Genomic DNA, 22,609 nt, shown 5'->3' with positions numbered 1-22,609 from the left:
GGCCACGTCCAGAGGAGTTTTTGGTTTTTTTTTTGTTTTTTTTTGTGTTTTTGTTTATTGGGGGGAGGGGCGGGGGGGTGGGGGAGGGGCCTCACTCGTCCTTGAGCCCCCCGAAGACGGAGGCCGGGACCCTCCTCTGCTCCAGCTGCACCTCTGGGGGGAGGGGAGAATGGGGGGGGGGAGGGTCAGGGGGTGCGGGGGGGGAGGGGCGCTCACCCATCCCCCACCGGGGTCACCCCTCCCCCCCTGTGCCGCCATTGTCACCCCCCAGTGCCCCTCCCCCAGAGTGCCCCCTCCCCCCTTGGCCCCTCCCACAGCACCCTCGGGGCCCCGCCCCCTCCTTTAGCCCCGCCCCCTTGGCCCCGCCCCCGGTACCGTCGGGCTCCTCCCCCTCCTCGTCCAGGTCGATCTCCTCGGGGTTCCCCTGCAGCGACAGCGGCTCCGGCCCCGCCTCCGCCCTGCGCCCCAAAACAGGGACCAGAATCGGAAATGGGACCCCAGAAACAGAACAGGGACCCCAAATCAGCCCTGAGCTCAAAACAGACCCCAGAATCAGAAACAGGGACCCCAGAAACAGAACAGGGACCCCAAATCAGCCCTGAGCTCAAAACAGACCCCAAAATCAGAAACGGGGACCCCAAAAACACAAACGGGACCCCAAAAACAGAACAGGGACCCCAAAAACACAAACGGGACCCCAAAAACAGAACAGGGACCCCAAAAACACAAACGGGACCCCAAAAACAGAACAGGGACCCCAAAAATGGAACTGGGACCCGAAAAACAGAAATGGGACCCCCAAAAATACCCAGGGACACCAAACACAGAAACTGGGACCCCCAAAATCAGAACTGGGACCCCAAAAACAGAAACGGGAACACCAAAAACACTCAGGGATCCTAAAACCAGAAACTGGGACCCCAAAAACAAAACAGAGACCCCAAAAATACCCAGGGACACCAAATCAACCCTGAGCTCAAAACAGACCCCAGAATCAGAAACAGGGACCCCAAAAATGGAACTGGGACCCCAAAAACAGAAATGGGACCCCAAAAATACCCAGGGACCCCAAAAACAGAAACTGGGACCCCAAAATCGGAACAGGGACCCCAGATCAGCCCTGAACCCCAGCAACAGAGACCCCAAAATCACAGAGACCCCAAAATCACAAACTGGGACCCTAAAAACACAACAGGGACCCCAGAATCGGAATAGGGACCCCAAACACAGAACTGGGACCCCAAAATCAGAAACGGGGACACCAGAATCGGATCAGGGACCCCAGATCAGCCCTGAACCCCAGCAACAGAGACCCCAAAATCACAGAGACCCCAAAATTGGAAATGGGACCCCAAAAACACACAGGGACTCCAAATCAGCCCTGAACCCCAAAAACAGACCCCAAAATCACAAACAGGGACCCCAAAAATACCCAGGGACACTAAACACAGAACTGGGACCCCAAAAACACCCAGGGACTCCAAATCGGCCCTGAACCCCAAAACCAGGGACCCCAGAATTGGAAATGGGACCCCAAAAACACAAACGAGGACCCCAAACAGACAGACCCCAAAGCCAGAACAAGGACCCCAAATCGGCCCTGAACCCCAGGCACAGAGACCCCAAAATCACAAACAGGAACCCCAAAATCACCCAGGACCCCAGAAACACAAACAGGGACCCCAGATCAGAACAGGGACCCCAAAATCACAGAAACCCCAAAACCACAAACGGGGATCCCAGATGAGAACAGGGACCCCCAGAATGACCCAGGGACCCCCAAATCAGCACCAAGGACCCCAAAACAGAACCAGGAACCCCCAATCAGAGACACCCCAGAATCACAAACAGGGACCCCGAAACTGGCCCTGAACCCCAAAGCAGAACCAAGGACCCCAAATCAGCACAAGAGACCCCCAGAATCACCCAGGGACCCCAAAATCACGCAGGGACCCCAAATCAGCACCAGAGACCCCATAACCAACCCCCAGCCTTGGGGGGCACCCAGAGACCCCCCCAGATCAGCACCCAGCACCCACAGGGGGAGCATGGGGGGTGTGGCCGAGGGGGGTGTGGCCGAGGGGGCGTGGCTGTGGGTGTGACTGGAAGGGTGGGCATGGCAACGCAAGGTGGGCGTGGTTGAGGTGGGCGTGGCTGTAGGCGTGGCTGAGTAAGGTGGGCATGGCAGTGGCTGGGCAGGGTGGGTGTGTCAGGGGGCGTGGCAGTAGAGGGTGGGTGTGGCAGGGCAGGTTTGTCAGTGCAGGGTGGGTGTGGCAGTGGGCGTGGCAGGGTTAGGTGGGTGTGTCAGTGCATTGTGGGTGTGGCAGTGGGCGTGTCAGAGCAGGGTGGGTGTGGCAGTGCAGTGTGGGTGTGGCAGGGCAGGGTCGGTGTGTCAGGGTTAGGTGGGTGTGTCAGTGGGTGTGTCGGGGCGTGTCTCACCTGACGAACAGCACCTGCTGGGCGGGGCAATGCAGGGTGGGTGTGGCAGTGGGCGTGGCAGGGTTAGGTGAGTGTGGCAGTGCAGTGTGGGTGTGGCAGTGGGTGTGTCCCTGGGTGTGTCAGGGGTGTGGCAGTGGGTGTGTCCCTGGGTGTGTCGGGGCGTGTCTCACCTGACGAACAGCACCTGCTGGGCGGGGCGGGGCGTGTCCCGCTGGGCCTCGGCCGCCAGCGCCTCGGCGCGCTGCTCCAGCAGCTTCATCTCGTCCAGGCCGCTCTGCCCCGGGGCCAGGTCTGACACTGGGGGGGGGGATGGTCAGGGGGCTGGGGGCCACCGGGACCCCCCCATGGCACCCCTGGGACCCCCCACGGCACCCCCAGGACCCCCCATGGGCCCTGGGACCCTCCCCACGGCCCCCAGGTGTTCCCATCCCCCTCCCTCCTGTTCTCACCTGTGCTCCCCCTGCCCTGGTTCCTCCCCCCTCACCTGTGTCACTGCCCCCAGTGACATGGGCTGCTCCCCCACCTGTGCCCTCACCTGTGCCCTCCCCATGCCCCCCATCTGTACTCTCACACCTGTACCCTCACCTGTACCCTCACCTTTACCCTCCCTGTGCCCCTCACCTGTATCCTCACCTGTGCCTCACCTGTGCCCTCCCCATGCCCCTCACCTGTGCCCTCACCTTTACTCTCACCTGTGCTCTCACCTGTGCCACCCTCCCCATGCCCTGTCCATGCCCTCCTCTGTGCCCCTCACCTGTATCACTCCCCCTGTGCTGTACCTGTGCCCTCCCTTTGCCCCTCACCTGTACCCTCACCTGTGCCTCACCTGTGCCCTCCCCATGCCCCTCACCTGAATCCCCTCACCTGTGCCCTCACCTTTACTCTCACCTGTGCTCTCACCTGTGCCACCCTCCCCGTGCCCTGTCCATGCCCTCCTCTGTGCCCCTCACCTGTATCACTCCCCCTGTGCTGTACCTGTGCCCTCCCTTTGCCCCTCACCTGTACCCCCCATGCTGCACCTGTGCTCTCACCTGTGCCCTCCTGGTGCCCCACCTGTACCCCACTCACCTGTACCCTCCCCATGCCCTACCTGTGCCCTTTTGGTGCCCCACCCATGCTGTACCTGTGCTCTCACCTGTGCCCCCCTGTGCCATACCTGTGCCCTCCCCATTCCCCTCACCTGTGCCCCCCCATACCCCTCCTGTGCCATACCTGTGCCCCCCCTCCCAGTGCTGTACCTGTGCCCAGCCCGGTGCCACGCCTGTACCCCTCACCTGTGCCCCCCATACCCCCTCAGTGCCATACCTGTGCCCCTCCCCATGCCCCCAGTGCCGTACCTGTGCCCTCCATGTGCTCCCTGCTGCCATACCTGTACCCCTCACCTGTGCCCTCCCTGTGCCCCCCCATGCCATACGTGTCCCCCCGTGCCGTACCTGTGCCGTACCTATGCCCTCTCCATTCTCCTCACCTGTGCCCCCCATGCCATACGTGTCCCCCCGTGCCGTACCTGTGCCGGTGGCGCTGCCCGACACCTTGAGCATCTGCGAGGCCATGAAGTTCACCTGGGTGTTGTAGGTGGCCTGCACGCTGCGCTTGATGCGCAGCATCTCCCGGATGGTGTCCTCGTTGCCGTGGCGGATCTCAAACTCCTTCCAGGTCTGCCAGAAGCTGCCCGTGATCTGGGACACATCATCATCATCGTCATCATCATCATCATCATCATCATCATCATCATCATCATCATCTCATCATCATATCATCATCATCATCCCAAACTCCTTCCAGGTCTGCCAGAAGCTGCCCATGATCTGGGACACATCATCATCATCGTCATCATCGTCATCATCATCATCATCATCATCATCATCATATCATCATCATCCCAAACTCCTTCCAGGTCTGCCAGAAACTGCCCGTGATCTGGGACACATCATCATCATCGTCATCATCGTCATCATCATCATCATCATCATCATCATCATATCATCATCACATCATCATCATCATCATCACCACCATCATATCATCATCACATCATCATCCTATCATCATCATCTCAAACTCCTTCCAGGTCTGCCAGAAACTGCCCGTGATCTGGGACACATCATCATCGTCATCATCTCATCATCTCATCATCTTATCATCATCATCATCATCATCACATCATATCATTTCATCATTGTCATCATCATCATCACCACTATCATATCATCATCACATCATCATCATATCATCATCATCTCAAACTCCTTCCAGGTCTGCCAGAAGCTGCCCGTGATCTGGGACAGGGACACATCATCATCATCATCATCATCATCATCATCATCATCATCATCATCATCATCATCATCATCATCATCATATCATCTCATCATCCTAAACTCCTTCCAGGTCTGCCAGAAGCTGCCCGTGATCTGGGACACATCATCATCATCATCATCATCATCATCATCATCATCTCATCACCACCATCATCATCATCACCATCATCATCATCATCACCACCATCATCATCATCACCACCACCATCAACTCCTGCCAGAAGCTGCCCATGATCTGGGGAGAGGGACATGGGGACAGGGACAGGAACACAGGGACAGTGCAGGGACAGCCTGGGGACACTCCTGGCCAGGTGCCACCTCAGCCGAGGGTCGCAGATCTGTGAGCAGTAGGTGTCCCCAGTGTCCCCAGTCCCCCCAGTCCCCCCCAGTGTCCCCCCAGTCCCCCCAGTCCCCCCAGTCCCCCCAGTGTCCCCCCAGTCCCTCCCAGTGTCCCCAGTCCCCCCGGTGGTCTCACCCGGGGGTCGCAGATCTGCGAGCAGTAGGTGTAGATGGCGCGGGCCCGATCCACCTCGCCCAGCTTGCACTCCATGTCGGCGAAGCGCAGGCACAGCTCCCGCGCCGCGTCGTCACCCAGCACCTGGGGACAGGCACCGTGCCACCGGGGTCACCTGGCACCACCTGTGCCCACCTGGCACCACCTGTGCCCCCCTGTACCCATCTGTGTCCCCCTGTACCCACCTGTGTCCCCCTGAACCCAGCTGTGCCCCCAAACTCCACCTGTGCCTGTGTTGCACTGTACCCATCTGTACCCACTGGTGCCCACCTGTACCCTGACACCTGTGCCCGCCTGTGTCCCCTTGTGCCGTGTGTACCCCCTGTACCTATGTGTACTGTGCCCACCTGTGCCCAACTCAAGGCTCTCTGGTGACCTCTCAGTGCTCCCAGCCCCAGAGGATCCCCAGGTGCCCCAGGTATGCCCAGGTGCCCCAGGTGTGCCCAGCTGCCCCAGGTGCCCACCTCGATGGCCCTCTGGTAGATGGGGCACGTGTGCGTGACCCCGAAGAGCTCAGTGCCCCCAGCCCCAGGTACCCCACAGCCCTCCAGCTGCCCCAGGTGTCCCAGGTGCCCCAGGTGTTCCCAGGTGCCCCAGGTGTGCCCGGGTGTGCCCAGCTGCCCCAGCTGTGCCCAGGTGCCCACCTCGATGGCCCTCTGGTAGATGGGGCACGTGTGCGTGACCCCGAAGAGCTCAGTGCCCCCAGCCCCCCAGGTACCCCACAGCCCCCCAGCTGCCCCAGGTGTTCCCAGCTGTGCCCAGGTGTGCCAGCTGTGCCCGGGTGTGCCCACCTCGATGGCCCTCTGGTAGATGGGGCGCGTGTGGGTGACCCCGAAGAGCTCAGTGCCCCCAGCCCCAGGTACCCCAATCCCCCCAGGTGTTCCCAGGTGCCCCAGGTGTGCCCAGGTACCCCAGGTGTGCCCAGGTGCCCACCTCGATGGCCCTCTGGTAGATGGGGAGCGTGTGCGTGACCCCGACGAGCTCAGTGCCCCCAGCCCCAGGTACCCCAATCCCCCCAGGTGTTCCCAGGTGTTCCCAGCTGTGCCCAGGTGTGCCCAGGTGTGCCCAGGTGTGCCCAGGTGTGCCCACCTCGATGGCCCTCTGGTAGATGGGGCGCGTGTGCGTGACCCCGAAGAGCTCGGCGGCGCGGCGGATGTAGATGTGGAACATGTCGCGCTGCTGCTCGGGGGGCACGGCCCGCGTGCCGCGCTCGTACACCGCCATGGCCCCGGCGCGCCAGCCCAAACTGCTCCTCCAGGCGCGCGTACAGCAGGTAGATGGCTGGGGACACGGACACGGGGACAGACAGGGGACACAGGGGACAGGGACAGAGGGGACAGGGACACGGGGACCCAGAGGACAAGGACAGAGGGGACAGACAGGGGACAGGGACATGGGGACAGGGACACGGGACATGGGGACAAGGACACAGGGACAGAGGGGACAGGGACACGGGGACACAGGAACACGGGGACAGACAGGGGACACAGACACGGGGACACAGGACATGGGACAGAGGGGACAGGGACACAGGGACACAGGACACGGGACAGAGGGGACACAAGGGACAGGGACACGGGACAGACAGGAGACAGAGGGGACAGGAACACGGGGACAGGGACACAGGGACATGGGGACACAGGACAAAGGGGACAGGGACATGGGAACAGGGGACAGGGGGGACATAGGGACAGGGACACAGGACACAGGGACAGAGGGGGACAGAGACACAGGGGACAGAGGGCACACAGGGAACAGAGGAGATACAGGGACATGGGACAGACAGGGGACACAGGACACAGGGGACAGAGACACAGGACACAGAGGGGACGGGGACAGCCAGGGGACAGGAATGGGACAGACAGGGACAGGAGGGGACAGAGACATGGCCAGGTACAGGGGACAGGGAGGGACAGGGACAGATGGGAACAGGGACAGGGAGGAGACAGGGTGAGGGACAGCCAAGGGACAGGGACAGGTGAGAGGACAGGGACACAGAGGGGACAGGGACAGCCAGGGGACATTGAGGGGGACAGTGAGGAGACAGGGACAAGACACAGGGACAAGGAGGGGACAGTGAGGGGACAGAGAGGGACAAGGGACAGGGAGGGGACAGGGACACCTGTCCCGGCATCCCCTGGCCCCCTCTACCTGCCATGTCCCCAGTGTCCCCTGCGTCCCCAGTATCCCCGTCCCCTGTGTCCCCAGTGTCCCCTCCATTAAAAATGTTCCCCCATGTCCCCAAAGTCCCAAGTGTCCCACATGTCCCCAAGGTCCCTCCATGTCCCCAGTGTCCCCAAAGTCCCCAGTGTCCCACATGTCCCCCAACGTCCCCCATATCCCCCAGCATCTCTCATGTCCCCCATGTCCCCAGTGTCCCACATGTCCCCAATGTCCCCAATGTCCCCCATATCCCCCAATGTCCCCAATGTCCCCCATATCCCCCAATGTCCCCAATGCCCTCAATATCCCGTGTCCCAATGCCCCCCATGTCCCCATGTTCCCCTGTCCCTAATGCCCCCCCCCGTCCCCCCATGTCCCATTTCCTCCCCAATGTCCCCAATGCCCCCATATCCCCAATGCCCCCCATGTCCCCAATGCCCCCCATGTCCCCAATGTCCCCAATGCTCCCCCATGTCCCCCCTCTTCCCAACATCCCCAATGCCCCCCCATGTCCTCATGTCCCCAATGCCCTCCATGTCCCCCCATGTCCCATTTCCCCCCAATGTCCCTGTGTCCCCTTTACCCCCAATGCCCCCCCATGTCCCCCTCTTCCCAATGTCCCCATTTCCCCCCCATGTCCCTTGTCCCTAATGCCCCCCCATGTCCCCCCATGTCCCCGTTTCCCCCCAGTGCCCCCCATGTCCCCTGTCCCCAATGCCCCCCATGTCCCTTGTCCCTAATGCCCCCCCATGTCCCCCCATGTCCCCGTGCCCCCCCCATGTCCCCGTGTCCCCTGTCCCTACTCTTGGCGTGCTGGGGGGGGCACCCGTCCAGCGCCTGCTCGAAGAGGTCGCGGGCGCGCTCCAGCTTGCGGCCGCCATAGCGGGCAACGAACTTGGACAGGTACGTGAGCCACAGGTCCCCGACGTGCGGCCAGCGGAACAGCGCGATGCCGCGCTCGTACGCCTGCGGGGACACGGGGACATTGGGGACATTGGGGACATGGGGACATCAGCATGGGTACACCAGCGGAACAGCGCGATGCCGCGCTCGTACGCCTGCGGGGACATCGGCATGGGGACATTGGGGACACTGGGGACACCAGCGGAACAGCGCGATGCCGCGCTCGTACACCTGCGGGGACACGGGGACATTGGGGACATTGGGGACACGGGGACACCAGCGGAACAGCGCGATGCCGCGCTCGTACGCCTGCGGGGACACGGGGACATTGGGGACACGGGGACATTGGGGACACCAGCGGAACAGCGCGATGCCGCGCTCGTACGCCTGTGGGGACATGGGGGACATTGGCATGGGGACATCGGCATGGGGACATTGACACGGTGACACCAGTGGAACAGCGCGATGCTGCGCTCGTACGCCTGCGGGGACACGGGGACACTGGGGACATCGGCATGGGGACGTGGGCATGGCAGTATCACCACAGGGACAGCACAATGCCGTGCTTGTACACCTGCAGGGACATTGGGGACACTGGGGACATTGGCATGGGGACGTGGGCATGGCAGTGTCACCACAGGGACAGCGCGATGCCACGCCCGTGGGCCGAGGGACTGGGGACACCCAGAGGGACTGGGGACACCCAGAGGGGCTGGGGACACCCAGGGGAGCTGGGGACACCCAGAAGGGTTGGGGACACCCAGGGGAGCTGGGGACACCCAGAGGGGCTGGGGACACCCCGTGGCTGGAGGGGTTGGGTGGGACACCCTGGGAAGGTGTTGGGGACAGCCTGGGAGGGAGGTGGGGACACCACAGTGACCCTATGGCTCAGAAGTGTCCCCAGGCGTCCCCAGCTCCCCCTGCTGTGTCCCCAGTGTCCCCGCAGTGTCCCCTGTCACCTTGAAGCTGTCCCCAGTTCCCCCAGTGTCCCTAGTGTCTCCAGTGTCACCTTGAAGCTGTCCCTGCAGTGTCCCCGCAGTGTCCCCAGCTGTCCCCCGTGTCCCCAGTGTCACCCTGAGGCTGTCCCCAGCTGTCCCCAGTGTCACCCTGAGGCTGTCCCCAGTGTGTCCCCGCAGTGTCCCCCCGTGTCCCCAGTGTCCCCGCAGTGTCCCCGCAGTGTCCCCCGTGTCCCCAGCGTCACCTTGAAGCTGTCCCCAGCTGTCCCCAGTGTGTCCCCGCAGTGTCCCCAGCTGTCCCCAGTGTCCCCAGTGTGTCCCCACAGTGTCCCCCGTGTCCCCAGCGTCACCTTGAAGCTGTCCCCAGTGTGTCCCCGCAGTGTCCCCCGTGTCCCCAGTGTCCCCGCAGTGTCCCCGCAGTGTCCCCCGTGTCCCCAGGGTCACCTTGAAGCTGTCCCCAGCTGTCCCCAGTGTGTCCCCGCAGTGTCCGCAGCTGTCCCCAGTGTCCCCAGTGTGTCCCCGCAGTGTCCCCCGTGTCCCCAGGGTCACCTTGAAGCTGTCCTCGAAGCGGCCGTGCTCCTCCAGCAGCAGCGCGTAGTTGATGACGATCTGGGGGGGTGGCGATGCGCAGGTCCAGGATGCGCTCGTACACACTGCGCGTGGACTGGGGACACGGGGACAGCAGGGGGACAGGGAGGGACATGGGGACACCAGGGGGACACCGGGGGGACATGGGGACATTGGAGGACACCAGGGGGACACGGGGACAGGGGGACACCGGGGGGACATGGGGACAGCAGGGGACAGGGGGGACACCGGGGGACAGGGGGGACAGGTGGGGACATGGGGGCACCAGGGGACACCAGGGGACACCGGGGGGACACCAGGGGGACAGGGAGGGACATGGGGACACCAGGGGGACAGGGGGACACCAGGGGGACAGGGAGGGACATGGGGACACCAGGGGGACAGGGGGACACCAGGGGGACAGGGAGGGACATGGGGACACCAGGGGGACAGGGGGACACCAGGGGGACAGCAGGGGGACAGCAGGGGGACAGCAGGGGGACAGAGAGGGACATGGGGACACCAGGGTGATGAGGACATGGGGACAGGGACATGGACAGAGGGACAGGGATAGGGATGGGGACAGGGACACAGGGGACAGGGGACATGGACAGGGACACAGGGGACAGGGACAGAGAGGACACAGGACATGGGGACACCAGGGGGACATAGGGACAGAGGGGACAGGGGCAGAGGAACAGGAACAGGGGACATGGGGACAATGATGGGGACAGGGTTAGAGGGGACATAGGGACAGAGGGGACACGGACAGGGACATGAGGACATGGGGGACAGGGGACACGGATGAGGACAGAGGGGACAAGGACAAGGGCAGGGGACAGCAGGGTCACAGCCATGCCCATCCACCCCCGGACACGGGGACACAGCAGTGTCCGCGGGGGGATGGGCACACGCCTGTCCCCACACCCACCCCACACCCAGCAGTGTCCCCAGGTGTCCCCTGAGGCCACCCAGGTGTCCCCCACACCCAGCAGTGTCCCCAGCTGTCCCCTGAGGCCACCCAGGTGTCCCCCCACCCCAAGCCGTGTCCCCCATGCCCATTCCAATGTCCCCAGCTGTCCTCCATGTCCACCCCAATGTCCCAAGGTGTCCCCCCTGCTGTCCCCAGGTGTGTCCCCATGTCCCCAGGTGCCCACCTGGAAGGTGCCCAGGCTCTCCTCCAGGTCAGCCAGCATGGACCACACCAATCCCAGCTGTCCCCAGGTGTGTCCCCATGTCCCCAGGTGTGTGTCCCCATGTCCCCAGGTGTGTCCCCATGTCCCCAGGTGTGTCCCCAGGTGTGTCCCCACGTGCCCAGGTGTGTCCCCATGTCCCCAGGTGTGTCCCCAGGTGTGTCCCCATGTCCCCAGGTGTGTGTCCCCATGTCCCCAGGTGTGTCCCCAGATGTGTCCCCACGTGCCCAGGTGCCCCAGGTGTGCCCAGGTGCCCACCTGGAAGGTGCCCAGGCTCTCCTCCAGGTCGGCCAGCATGGACCACACGCGCAGGGATTTGTAGAGCCGGTTCTGCACCGGCTCCGAGCTGTCGAAGTACTCGGCCCGGCGCGCCGGCAGAGCCGTGGCTTTCTGGGGGAAAAACGGGGGAAAACGGGAAAAAACGGTGAAAATGGGAAAAGGGGGGGGAAACGGGGGGAAAAGGGGGAAAAAGAGGGGGAAGAGAGGGAAAAATGGGGGGGAAAGAGGGAAAAACGAGGGAAAAAACGGGGGAAAAAGAGGAAAAAGAGGGGAAAATGGGGGGGAAATGGGGGAGAAAGAGGGAAAAATGGGGGAAAAGTAGGGGGAAAAGAGGAAAAAGGGGGGAAAACGGAGAAAATAGGGAAAGAAGGGGAAAAATGGGGAAAAAGGAGGAAAAACCAGGGGAAAAGGAAGAAAAAATGGGAGGAAAGGGAGAAAAAAGGGAGGGAAAGGGATAAAAATGGGGAAAAAGGGAAAAATGGGGAGAAATGGGGGGAAAAAGAGAGGAAAAAGGGGGAAAATGGGGAGGAAAGGGGGGAAAAGAGGGGAAAATGGGGGGGGAAAACAGGGGGGAAAGGGGAAAAAGGAGGGGAAAGGGAGAAAATGGGGGAAAAAAGGGGGAAAAGAGGGAAAAATGGGGGGGAATGGGGGGGAAAGGGGGAAAAAGAGAGGAAAAAGGGGAAAAATGGGGAGGAAATAGGGGGAAAAGAGGAAAAAAGGGCAAAATGGGAGGGAAAGGGGGGAAAAGGGAAAAAATGAGGAAGGAAGGGGGAAAAGGGGGAAAGAGGGAAAAATGGGGGGGAAATGGGGGAAAAGGGAGAAAATGGGGAAAGAAGGGGGAAAATGGGGCAAAAGGAGGAAAAAAGGAGAGAAAAGGAAAAATGGAGGAAAGAAAAGAGTAAAAAAGGGAAAAACATGGGGGCAAATTGGGGAACAAAGAGGGGGAAAAAAGAGGAAAAAGGGGGAAAAACCACAGGAAAAGGAGGAAAAAGGGGGGAAGGGGATAAAAATGGGAAAAAAAGGGGAAAAAATTGAGGCAAAAATGGGGAACAAAGAGGGGGAAAGGGAGAAAATGGGGAAAGAGAAAAAAAGGAAAAGAAGGGAAGGGTTTCCCATTTTCAGGGTTCCCCGTTTTTGGGATCCCCTGTTTTTGGGGTAACCCCATTTTTGGGATCCCCTGTTTCTGGGGTTCACCAGTTTTGGGGTGCCCTTGTTTTTGGGAACCCCATTTTTGGGACTTCCTGTCATTTGAGGTGCCCCCGTTTTTGGGGTGACCATTTTTGGGGTGCCTGTTTTTGCATTTCCCCGTTTTTGGGGTGCCCCCGTTTTTGATGCCCCCATTTTTGGGGTGTCCTGTTTTTGAGGCCCCCTGTTTTTGGGGTTTCCTGCTATTTGGGGTGCCCGTTTTTGGGGTTCCCCATTTCTGTGGTCACTCCATTTTTGGGGTTTCCTGCCATTTGGTGCTTCCCCTTTTTGGGGTGCCTGTTTTTGGGATCCCCCCCGTTTTTGGGGTGCTCCCGTTTTCGGGGTGCCCGTTTTTGAGGTGCCCATTTTTGGTACCCCTATTTTGGGGTTTCCCCATTTTTGGGGTTCCCTGTTTCTGGGTTTCCCCGTTTTTGGGGTACCCCCGTTTTTGGGGTACCCATTTTTGGGATCCCCCATTTTCAGTGCCCTGTTTCTTCCTGTGGTTCTCTGGTTTTGGGGTTTCCTGCCATTTGGGGTGCCCACTTCTGGCACTCCCCATTTTTGGGGTTCCCCATTTCTGCGTTTCCCTCTTGTTGGATTCCCCCCGTTTTTGGGGTGCACATTTTTGGGGTGCCCCCATTTTTGGGGTTCCCCGTTTCTGGGGTTCCCCCATTTTTGGGGTTCTCTGTTTTTGGGATCCCCCATTTTTGGGGTTCACTGTTTTTGGGGTGCCCGTTTTTGGTGCCTCTGTTTTCAGGGTGCCTGTTTTTGTGTTTCCCCATTTTTGGGATCCCCCATTTCTGGGTTCCCCATTTTCGGGGTCCCTGTTTTTGGATTTCTCCATTTTTGGGATCCCTTGTTTTTGGGGTTCCCCATTCTTGGGGTTCCCCGTTTTTGGCTTTCCCCATTTTTGGGATCCCTTGTTTTTGTGTTCCCCATTTTCGGGTTCCCCGTTTTTGGGTTTCCCCCTTTCCAGGTTCCCCGGTTTTGTGTTCCCCATTCCCGGTTCCCCATTTTTGTGTTCCCCATTTCCGGGTTCCCCGTTTTTGTGTTTCCCCATTTCTGGGTTCCCCATTTTTGGGTTCCCCGTTTTTGGTGCCCCCATTCCCGGTTCCCTGTTTTTGTGTTTCCCCGTTTTTGGGGTCCCCCTTTTTGGATTTCCCCTCTTTTTGTGCTTCCCCGTTTTTGGGATCCCCCATTCCCGGTTCCCCGTTTTCGGGATCCCTGTTTCCGGGGTTCCCCATTCCCAGTTCCCCGTTTTTGGGATCCCCATTTTTGGGATCCCTGTTTCCGGGGTTCCCCGTTCCCGGTTCCCCATTTTTGGGATCCCCATTTTTGGGATCCCTGTTTCCGGGGTTCCCCGTTCCCGGTTCCCCGTTTTTGGGATTCCCCGTTTTTGGGATCCCCATTTTTGGGACCCCCGTTCCTGGTTCCCCATTTTTGGGATCCCCGTTTTTGGGACCCCCGTTCCCGGTTCCCGTTCCCGGTGCCCTCACCCGCAGCACGCCGAGCGCCTCCTGGTGCCGCTGGTGCCGCAGCTCCAGCTCCCCGAACTCGCACCACACGGCGGCCAGGTCCTCGACGCGGCGGAACGGCACGCGGGTGGCACGGGACAGGATGGAGCGCGCCTGGGGACAGAGGGGACAGCATTGGGGACACTGGGGACATCACTGGGGACACTGGGGACAGGATGGACCGGGCCTGGGGACAGAGGGGACAGCATTGGGGACACTGGGGACATCACTGGGGACACTGGGGACAGGATGGACCGGGCCTGGAGACAGGGACAGGGACATTGGGGACACTGGGGACAGGATGGACCAGGCCTGGAGACAGGGACAGGGACATTGGGGACACTGGGGACAGGATGGACCGGGCCTGGAGACAGGGACAGGGACATTGGGGACACTGGGGACAGGATGGACCAGGCCTGGAGACAGGGACAGGGACACTGGGGACACGGCGGAACGGCACGCGGGTGGCACGGGACAGGATGGACCTGGCCTGGGGACAGAAGGGACAGCATTGGGGACATCACTGGGGACATTGGGGACATCAACAGGAACTGCACCTGGGTGGCACGGGACAGGATGGACCAGGCCTGGGGACAGGGACACTGGGGACACTGGGGACACTGGGGACAGGGACAGGGTGGAGCTGGCGTGGGGACATCGGGGACGGGGTAACAGGAGGGGGGCAGGTCTTGGGGGCACAGACAGGTCTGGGGGTCCCAGGCGGGTTTTGGGGTGTCCCTCAGGGTTTAGGGGTCCCAGTTGGGTTTTGGGGTGTCCCTCATAGTTTTGGGGTGTCCCTCGGGGTTCAGGGGTCCCATTTGGGTTTTGGGGTGTCCCCAGTGGGGTTTGGGGCCCCAGTGGGGTTTGGGGTGTCCCCGGTGGGTTTTGGGGTGTCCCCGGTGGGTTTTGGGGTGCCAGTGGGGTTTGGGGTGCCCCAGTGGGTTTTGGGGTGCCCCGGTGGGGTTTGGGGTGCCCCAGCGGGGTTTGGGGTGCCCAGGTGGGGTTTGGGGTCCCAGTGGGTTTTGGGGTGCCCCGGTGGGGTTTGGGGTCCCAGTGGGTTTTGGGGTGCCAGTGGGGTTTGGGGTCCCAGTGGGTTTTGGGGTGCCAGTGGGGTTTGGGGTCCCAGTGGGGTTTGGGGTCCCAGTGGGTTTTGGGGTGCCCAGTTGGGTTTTGGGGTCCCAGTGGGGTTTGGGGTCCCAGTGGGGTTTGGGGTCCCAGTGGGGTTTGGGGTGCCCCGGTGGGTTTTGGGGTCCCAGTGGGTTTTGGGGTGCCCAGGTGGGTTTTGGGGTGCCCAGGTGGGGTTTGGGGTGCCCCGGTGGGTTTTGGGGTGCCCCAGTGGGGTTTGGGGTCCCTCACGTCGTCCAGCTGCCCGTTGTCCTCGTAGAAGCGTGCGAAGGCCACCCAGAGCTCGTGGGGGCGGCCGGTGGCGCGCTGGGGATCCACCGTGCGCACGGCCTCGGTGAACGTCTGGATGATCTGGGACACGGGACACGGAGGGACATGGGGACACGGGGACATGGGGACACGGGACAGGGGACATGGGGACAGTGAGGGACATGGGGACACGGGACAGGGAGGGACATGGGGACACGGGGACATGGGGACACGGGACAGGGGACATGGGGACACGGGGACATGGGGACACGGGACAGGGGACACGGGGACAGTGAGGGACATGGGGACACGGGGACATGGGGGGACACGGGACAGGGAGGGACATGGGGACACGGGACAGGGAGGGACATGGGGACACGGGGACATGGGGACACGGGACAGGGGACATGGGGACACGGGGACATGGGGACACGGGACAGGGGACATGGGGACACGGGGACATGGGGACACGGGACAGGGGACACGGGGACAGTGAGGGACATGGGGACACGGGGACATGGGGGGACACGGGACAGGGAGGGACATGGGGACACGGGACAGGGGACATGGGGACACGGGGACATGGGACAGCGGGGACATGGGGACACGGGACAGGGAGGGACATGGGGACACGGGGACAGTGAGGGACATGGGGACAGCAGGGACATGGGGACACGGGACAGGGAGGGACATGGGGACATGGGGACAGTGAGGGACACAGGGACAGCGGGGACAGCGGGGACATGGGGACAGCAGGGACATGGGGACAGCAGGGACAGTCAGGGGACACCAGGGACAGTCAGGGACATGGGGACACGGGACAGGGGTGCGTTGGGGACAGCGGGGAGAGCAGGGACAGCAGGGATGTTGGGGACAGTGGGGACAGTGAGGGGACATGGGGACACAGGGACAGAGGCACGTTGGGGACAGCGGGGAGAGCAGGGACAGCAGGGGACATGGGGACAGCAGGGGACAGTGGGGATGTTGGGGACAGAAGGGATAGTCAGGGGACAGTGGGGACACCAGGGGACATGGGGACAGTGGGGACAGTCAGGGGACAGCGGGGACAGCGGGGACAGCAGGGACAGTCAGGGACATTGGGGACAGCGGGGGACGTTGGGAACATTGGGGGCAGCCAGGAGACATTGGGGACATTGGAGAGATTGGGGACACGGGGGGACATTGGGGACACAGAGGATGGGGGGGACACAGGGACAGCACAGTCACTACAATGCCACCACCCGACCCCAAACCACCCACCCATAACCCCCGGTGTCCCCTCCACCCCGCCAGCCCCCGGTGTCCCCCGGTGTCCCCTCACCTTGTCGGGCTGTCCCTGGTGCAGGGCCACCCTCTTGTGCCACTCGTGCACGTTGTGCGGGTTCTGGCGCAGCAGCACGCTGTTCAGCAGCAGCGGCCGCCGCGCCATCAGCCGCTCGAAGCGCGCCAGGCGCAGCTCCAGCTCCACCTCCTCTGCGGGGACGGGGGACATGGGGTGACACAGGATCAGGGGACATGGGGACACACAGTGACAGGGGTGACAGGGTCAGGGGACATGGGGACACACAGTGACCGTGGTGACAGGGTCAGGGGACATGGGGACACCACGGGCACAGCGCCATCAGCCGCTGGAAACGCGCCAGGCGCAGCTCCAGCTCCACCTCCTCTGCGGGGACAGAGGGGACACAAGGGTCACACAGGGTCACACAGGGTGACACAGGGTCAGGGGACACGGGGACACACAGTGACAGGGGTGACAGGGACACAGGGACAGCGCGGGCACAGCGCCATCAGCCGCTCGAAGCGCGCCAGGCGCAGCTCCAGCTCCACCTCCTCTGCAGGGACGGGGGGGGGCATGGGGTCACACGGGGTCACACAGGGTCACAGAGGGTCACACAGGGGACATGGGGGACACAGAGGTCACACAGGGTCACAGGGGACATGGGGGACACAGAGGCCATGCAGACACAGGGGTGCCCCCCACAGTTTTTGGGGTGCTCCCCCAGTTTTGGGGTCCCCTGCTCAGTTTTGAGGTGCCCCCCTGGTTTTGGGGTGCCCCGGACACACCGTCCTGGCCGTGGTTTGGGGTGCCCTGCCCAGTTTGGGGGTACCCTGTCCAGTTTTGGGGTGTCCCCTGCAGTTTTGGGTCCCCCTGCCCTTTTTGGGGTCCCCTTCAACTTTGGGAGCCCCTCTGGATTTGGGGTTCCCTCTGTTTTTGGGGCTCCCTCGACGCACTGTCCTGGCTGCAGTTTGGGGTGCCCTGCCCGTTTTGGGGTGCCCTGCCCATTTTTGGGGTTCCCCCGTTTTTGGGGTCTCCCCCGTTTTTGGGGTCCCCTCTCACCGTCCTGGCTGTGTCCCAGCTGTGCCTGCCCATTTTGGGGTGCCCTGCCAGTTTTTGGGGTGCCCTGCCCATTTTTGGGGTGCCCTCCAGTTTTGGGGTGCCACCTCTCACTGTCCTGGCCGTGGCCCAGCTGTGCCTGCCCGTTTTGGGGTGCCCTGTCTGTTTTTGGGGTGTCCCCCGTTTTTGGGGTGCCCCCCGTTTTTGGGGTCTCCTCCATTTTTGGGGTGCCCCTGTCACCGTCCTGGCCGTGGCCCAGCTGCGCCTGCCCTGTTTTGGGGTGTCCCCCATTTTTGGGGTGCCCTGCCCGTTTTTGGGGTACCTTGCCTATTTTGGGGTGCCCTGCCCGTTTTTGGGGGTTCCCCCGTTTTGAGGTCCCCCCGTTTTTGGGGTGTCCTGCCCATTTCTGGGGTTCCCTCTCACTGTCCTGGCCCTGGCCCAGCTGTGCCTGCCTGTTTTTGGGGTGCCCTGCATGTTTTGGGGTGCCCTGCCCGTTTTTGGGGTCCCCCCCGTTTTTGGGGTTCCCTGCTCTCACCGTCCTGGCCGTGGCCCAGCTGTGCCTGCCCGTTTTTGGGGTCCCCCCGTTTTTGGGGTTCCCTGCCCGTTTTGGGGTCCCCTCTCACCATCCTGGCCCCGGCCCAGCTGCGCCTGCCCGTTTTTGGGGTTTCCCCCGTTTTTGGGGTCCCCCCCGTTTTTGGGGTTCCCTGCCCGTTTTGGGGTCCCCTCTCACCATCCTGGCCCCGGCCCAGCTGCGCCTGCCCGTTTTTGGGGTTTCCCCCGTTTTTGGGGTTCCCTGCTCTCACCGTCCTGGCCCTGGCCCAGCTGCGCCTGCCCGTTTTTGGGGTTTCCCCCGTTTTGAGGTCCCCCTGTTTTGGGGTTCCCTGACCGTTTTGGGGTGCCTCTCACCGTCCTGGCCCTGGCCCAGCTGCGCCTGCGTGTCCAGCAGCGCGGCGATCACGCTCTCCTCGAAGCGCGCGTAGCTGTCGAACACCTGCGTGAAATCCCGCACCGTCATCACCGTCTGCACGGCCTCCTCGTACACATCCCGGGCCTGGAACGGGATAAATTCTGGGGTTAAAGGGGTTAATGGGGACATCACCGTGTGCACGGCCTCCTCGTACACATCCCGGGCCTGGAACGGGATAAATATCGGGGTTAATGAGGTTAACGGGGTCATCACTGTGTGCACGGCCTCCTCGTACACATCCCGGGCCTGGAACGGGACAAACGGGATAAGCCGGGATAAACAAACATTGGGATTGGGGTCAGCACCGTCTGCACCGCCTCCTCATAGACATCCCGGGCCTGGAACGGGATAAATTCTGGGGTTAATGGGGTTAACAGGGTCATCACTGTGTGCACGGCCTCCTCGTACACATCCCGGGCCTGGAACGGGACAAATACCGGGGTTAAAGGGGTTAATGGGGACATCACTGTGTGCACGGCCTCCTCATGGACATCCCGGGCCTGGAATGGGATAAATATCGGGGTTAATGAGGTTAACAGGGTCATCACTGTGTGCACGGCCTCCTCGTACACATCCCGGGCCTGGAACGGGACAAACGGGATAAACCGGGATAAACAAACATTGGGATTGGGGTCAGCACCGTCTGCACGGCCTCCTCGTACACATCCCGGGCCTGGAACGGGATAAATTCTGGGGTTAACGGGGTTAATGGGATCATCACTGTCTGCACGGCCTCCTCATAGACATCCCGGGCCTGGAACGGGACAAATACTGGGGTTAAAGGGGTTAATGGGGACATCACCGTCTGCACGGCCTCCTCGTACACATCCCGGGCCTGGAACGGGACAAATACTGGGGTTAAAGGGGTTAACAGGGTCATCACTGTGTGCACGGCCTCCTCGTACACATCCCGGGCCTGGAACGGGATAAATAATGGGGTTAACGGGGTTAACGGGGTCATCACCGTCTGCACGGCCTCCTCGTACACATCCCGGGCCTGGAACGGGACAAACGGGATAAGCCGGGATAAACAAACATTGGGATTGGGGTCAGCACCGTGTGCACGGCCTCCTCATAGACATCCCGGGCCTGGAACGGGATAAATTCTGGGGTTAACGGGGTTAACAGGGTCATCACTGTGTGCACAGCCTCCTCGTACACATCCCGGGCCTGGAACGGGACAAATATTGGGGTTGAAGGGGTTAATGGGATCATCACTGTCTGCACCGCCTCCTCATGGACATCCCGGGCCTGGAATGGGACAAACCAGGGTAAATTCTGGGGTTAAAGGGGTTAATGGGGTCATCACTGTGTGCACGGCCTCCTCGGCCTCCTCGTACACATCCCGGGCCTGGAACGGGACAGACAGGACTGGGGACAGGGGACGGGGCTGTGGTGGCCCCGGGTGGGGACAGGGACTGGGAGGGCAGCTGGGGACAGGGGTGTCACTCCCTCCCAGGTGTGCCAGTCTGTCCAGGTGTGTCAGTCTGTCCCATGGCTGCCAGTCAGTCCCAGGTGTGTCAGTCTGTCCCAGGTGTGCCAGTCTGTCCAGGTGTGCCAGTCTGTCCCATGGCTGTCAGTCCGTCCCATGTCTGTCAGTCTGTCCAGGTGTGCCAGCCCCTCCCAGCTGTGTCAGTCTGTCCCATGGCTGTCAGTCAGTCCCAGGTGTGTCACTCCCTCCCAGCTGTGTCAGTCTGTCCATGTCTGTCAGTCTGTCCCAGGTGTGCCAGTCCCTCCCAGCTGTGTCAGTCTGTCCCATGGCTGTCAGTCAGTCCCAGGTGTGTCAGTCTGTCCTATGTCTGTTAGTCAGTCCCAGGTGTGTCACTCCCTCCTAGGTGTGTCAGTCAGTCCCAGGTATGTCAGTCTGTCCCATGGCTGTCAGTCCATCCCAGATGTATCAGTCCATCCCATGTCTGTCAGTCAGTCCCACGTGTGTCAGTCTGTCCCTTGGCTGTCTGTCCCAGGTGTGCCAGCCCCTCCCAGGTGTGTCAGTCCATCCCACGTCTGTCAGTCAGTCCCAGCTGTGTCAGTCTGTCCAGGTGTGTCAGTCAGTCCCAGGTGTGTCAGTCAATCCATCCCATGTCTGTCAGTCAGTCCCAGGTGTGTCAGTCTGTCCATGTCTGTCAGTCAGTCCCAGGTGTGTCACTCCCTCCCAGCTGTGTCAGTCTGTCCCATGGCTGTCAGTCAATCCCAGGTGTGCCAGCCCCTCCCAGGTGTGTCAGTCTGTCCCATGTCAGTCAGTCTGTCCCATGTCTGTCAGTCCCAGCTGTGCCAGCCCTCCCAGGTGTGCCAGCCCCTCCCAGGTGTGTCAGTCAGTCCCATGTCAGTCAGTCTGTCCTATGTCTGTCAGTCCCAGCTGTGCCAGCCCTCCCAGGCGCCCTCAGCCCCCCGAGGTGTCCCCCACCCAGGGGACAGCCGTGTCACCTTCTCCAGGTGGCCGCAGCGCACGTAGCAGTCGGCCAGGGCGCCCCAGAGCCGGCCCCGCTGGTCGGTGAAGCGCGTCAGGCCGCCCCGGATGATGCCGCCGGCGTCCAGCGAGCGCACGCGGTCGGGGTGCTGGGAGAGCAGCTCGCACAGCTCCTGCCACAGCTGGGGAGAAATGGGGTTAGAGACCCTAAATCCATCCCAAATCCATCCTAAATCCATCCCAAATGCACCCCGGGGTGCTGGGAGAGCAGCTCGCACAGCTCCTGCCACAGCTGAGAAACAGGGGGTTAGAGACTCTGAATCCATCCCAAATCCATCCTAAATCCATCCCAAATGCACCCCGGGGTGCTGGGAGAGCAGCTCGCACAGCTCCTGCCACAGCTGGGGAGAAATGGGGTTAGAGACCCTGAATCCATCCCAAATCCATCCTAAAACTGCCCCAAATGCACCCCGGGGTGCTGGGAGAGCAGCTCGCACAGCTCCTGCCACAGCTGGGGAGAAATGGGGTTAGAGACTCTGAATCCATCCCAAATCCATCCTAAATCCATCCCAAATGCACCCCGGGGTGCTGGGAGAGCAGCTCGCACAGCTCCTGCCACAGCTGAGAAACAGGGGGTTAGAGACTCTGAATCCATCCCAAATCCATCCTAAAACTGCCCCAAATGCACCCCGGGGTGCTGGGAGAGCAGCTCGCACAGCTCCTGCCACAGCTGGGGAAAATGGGGTTAGAGATCCCAAAATCACCCTAAAACTGCCCCAAATGCACCCCAGGGTGCTGGGAGAGCAGCTCGCACAGCTCCTGCCACAGCTGAGAAACAGGGGGTTAGGGATCCCAAATTTACCCTAAATCCACCCTAAAACTGCCCCAAATGCACCCCGGGGTGCTGGGAGAGCAGCTCGCACAGCTCCTGCCACAGCTGGGGGAGAAACAGGGTTAGAGATCCCAAAATTACCCTGAATCCACCCTAAAACTGCCCCAAATGCACCCCGGGGTGCATCTCCAGCTGTCCCCAGGTGCCCCCACATGCCAGCAGGTGCCCTCCAGGTGTCCCCCAAGTATCCCCAGGTGCCCTCCATGTGCCCCCAGCTGTCTCCCATGTACCCCCAGGTGTGCCCATGTACCCCCAGGTACCCTCCAGGTGCCCCCAGGTATTCCCCAGGTGCCCCCAGGTACCCTCCAGGTGCCCCCACCTGTCCTTAGGTACTCCCCCAGCTGTCCCCAGGTGCCCCCCAGCTGTCCCCAAGTGTCCCCAGGTGCCCCTCAGGTGTCCCCAGGTGCCCTCTGCCCCCCCCCCAGATGCCTCCCTGCTGCCCCCACGTAACCCCCAGGTGCCCTGTGCCCCCCCAAGGTGTGCCCAGGTACCCCCAGATTCCCCCCACCAGGTGTGCCCAGGTACCCACAGGTGCCCTTCAGGTGTCCCCCAGGTATGCCTCACTGACCCCAGGTGCCCCCCAGGTGTGCCCAGGTA

General features: G+C 61.7%; 1 protein-coding gene across 1 annotated transcript in view; it reads right to left on the bottom strand.

Annotated features, from left to right (window-relative positions):
* XAB2 (XPA binding protein 2) overlaps nucleotides 1–22,609 on the bottom strand; it is a 31,828-nt gene continuing 9,219 nt past the window's right edge. Inside the window, 16 exon segments of the mRNA XM_064402046.1 lie at nucleotides 1–153; nucleotides 376–458; nucleotides 2,610–2,736; nucleotides 3,947–4,118; nucleotides 5,236–5,358; nucleotides 6,364–6,501; nucleotides 6,503–6,555; nucleotides 8,241–8,403; nucleotides 9,846–9,911; nucleotides 9,913–9,960; nucleotides 11,315–11,446; nucleotides 14,017–14,148; nucleotides 15,391–15,510; nucleotides 16,730–16,881; nucleotides 18,653–18,797; nucleotides 21,138–21,302. Coding sequence (XP_064258116.1) covers nucleotides 92–153; nucleotides 376–458; nucleotides 2,610–2,736; nucleotides 3,947–4,118; nucleotides 5,236–5,358; nucleotides 6,364–6,501; nucleotides 6,503–6,555; nucleotides 8,241–8,403; nucleotides 9,846–9,911; nucleotides 9,913–9,960; nucleotides 11,315–11,446; nucleotides 14,017–14,148; nucleotides 15,391–15,510; nucleotides 16,730–16,881; nucleotides 18,653–18,797; nucleotides 21,138–21,302 — 1,881 coding nt within the window. The 3' untranslated portion in view covers nucleotides 1–91.

Source organism: Passer domesticus, chromosome 34 (genome assembly GCF_036417665.1).
Source record: "Passer domesticus isolate bPasDom1 chromosome 34, bPasDom1.hap1, whole genome shotgun sequence".
NCBI lineage: Eukaryota > Metazoa > Chordata > Aves > Passeriformes > Passeridae > Passer > Passer domesticus.
The sequence above is the reverse complement of the archived record's forward strand: the minus strand, read 5'-3'. Positions and strand labels throughout refer to the sequence as shown.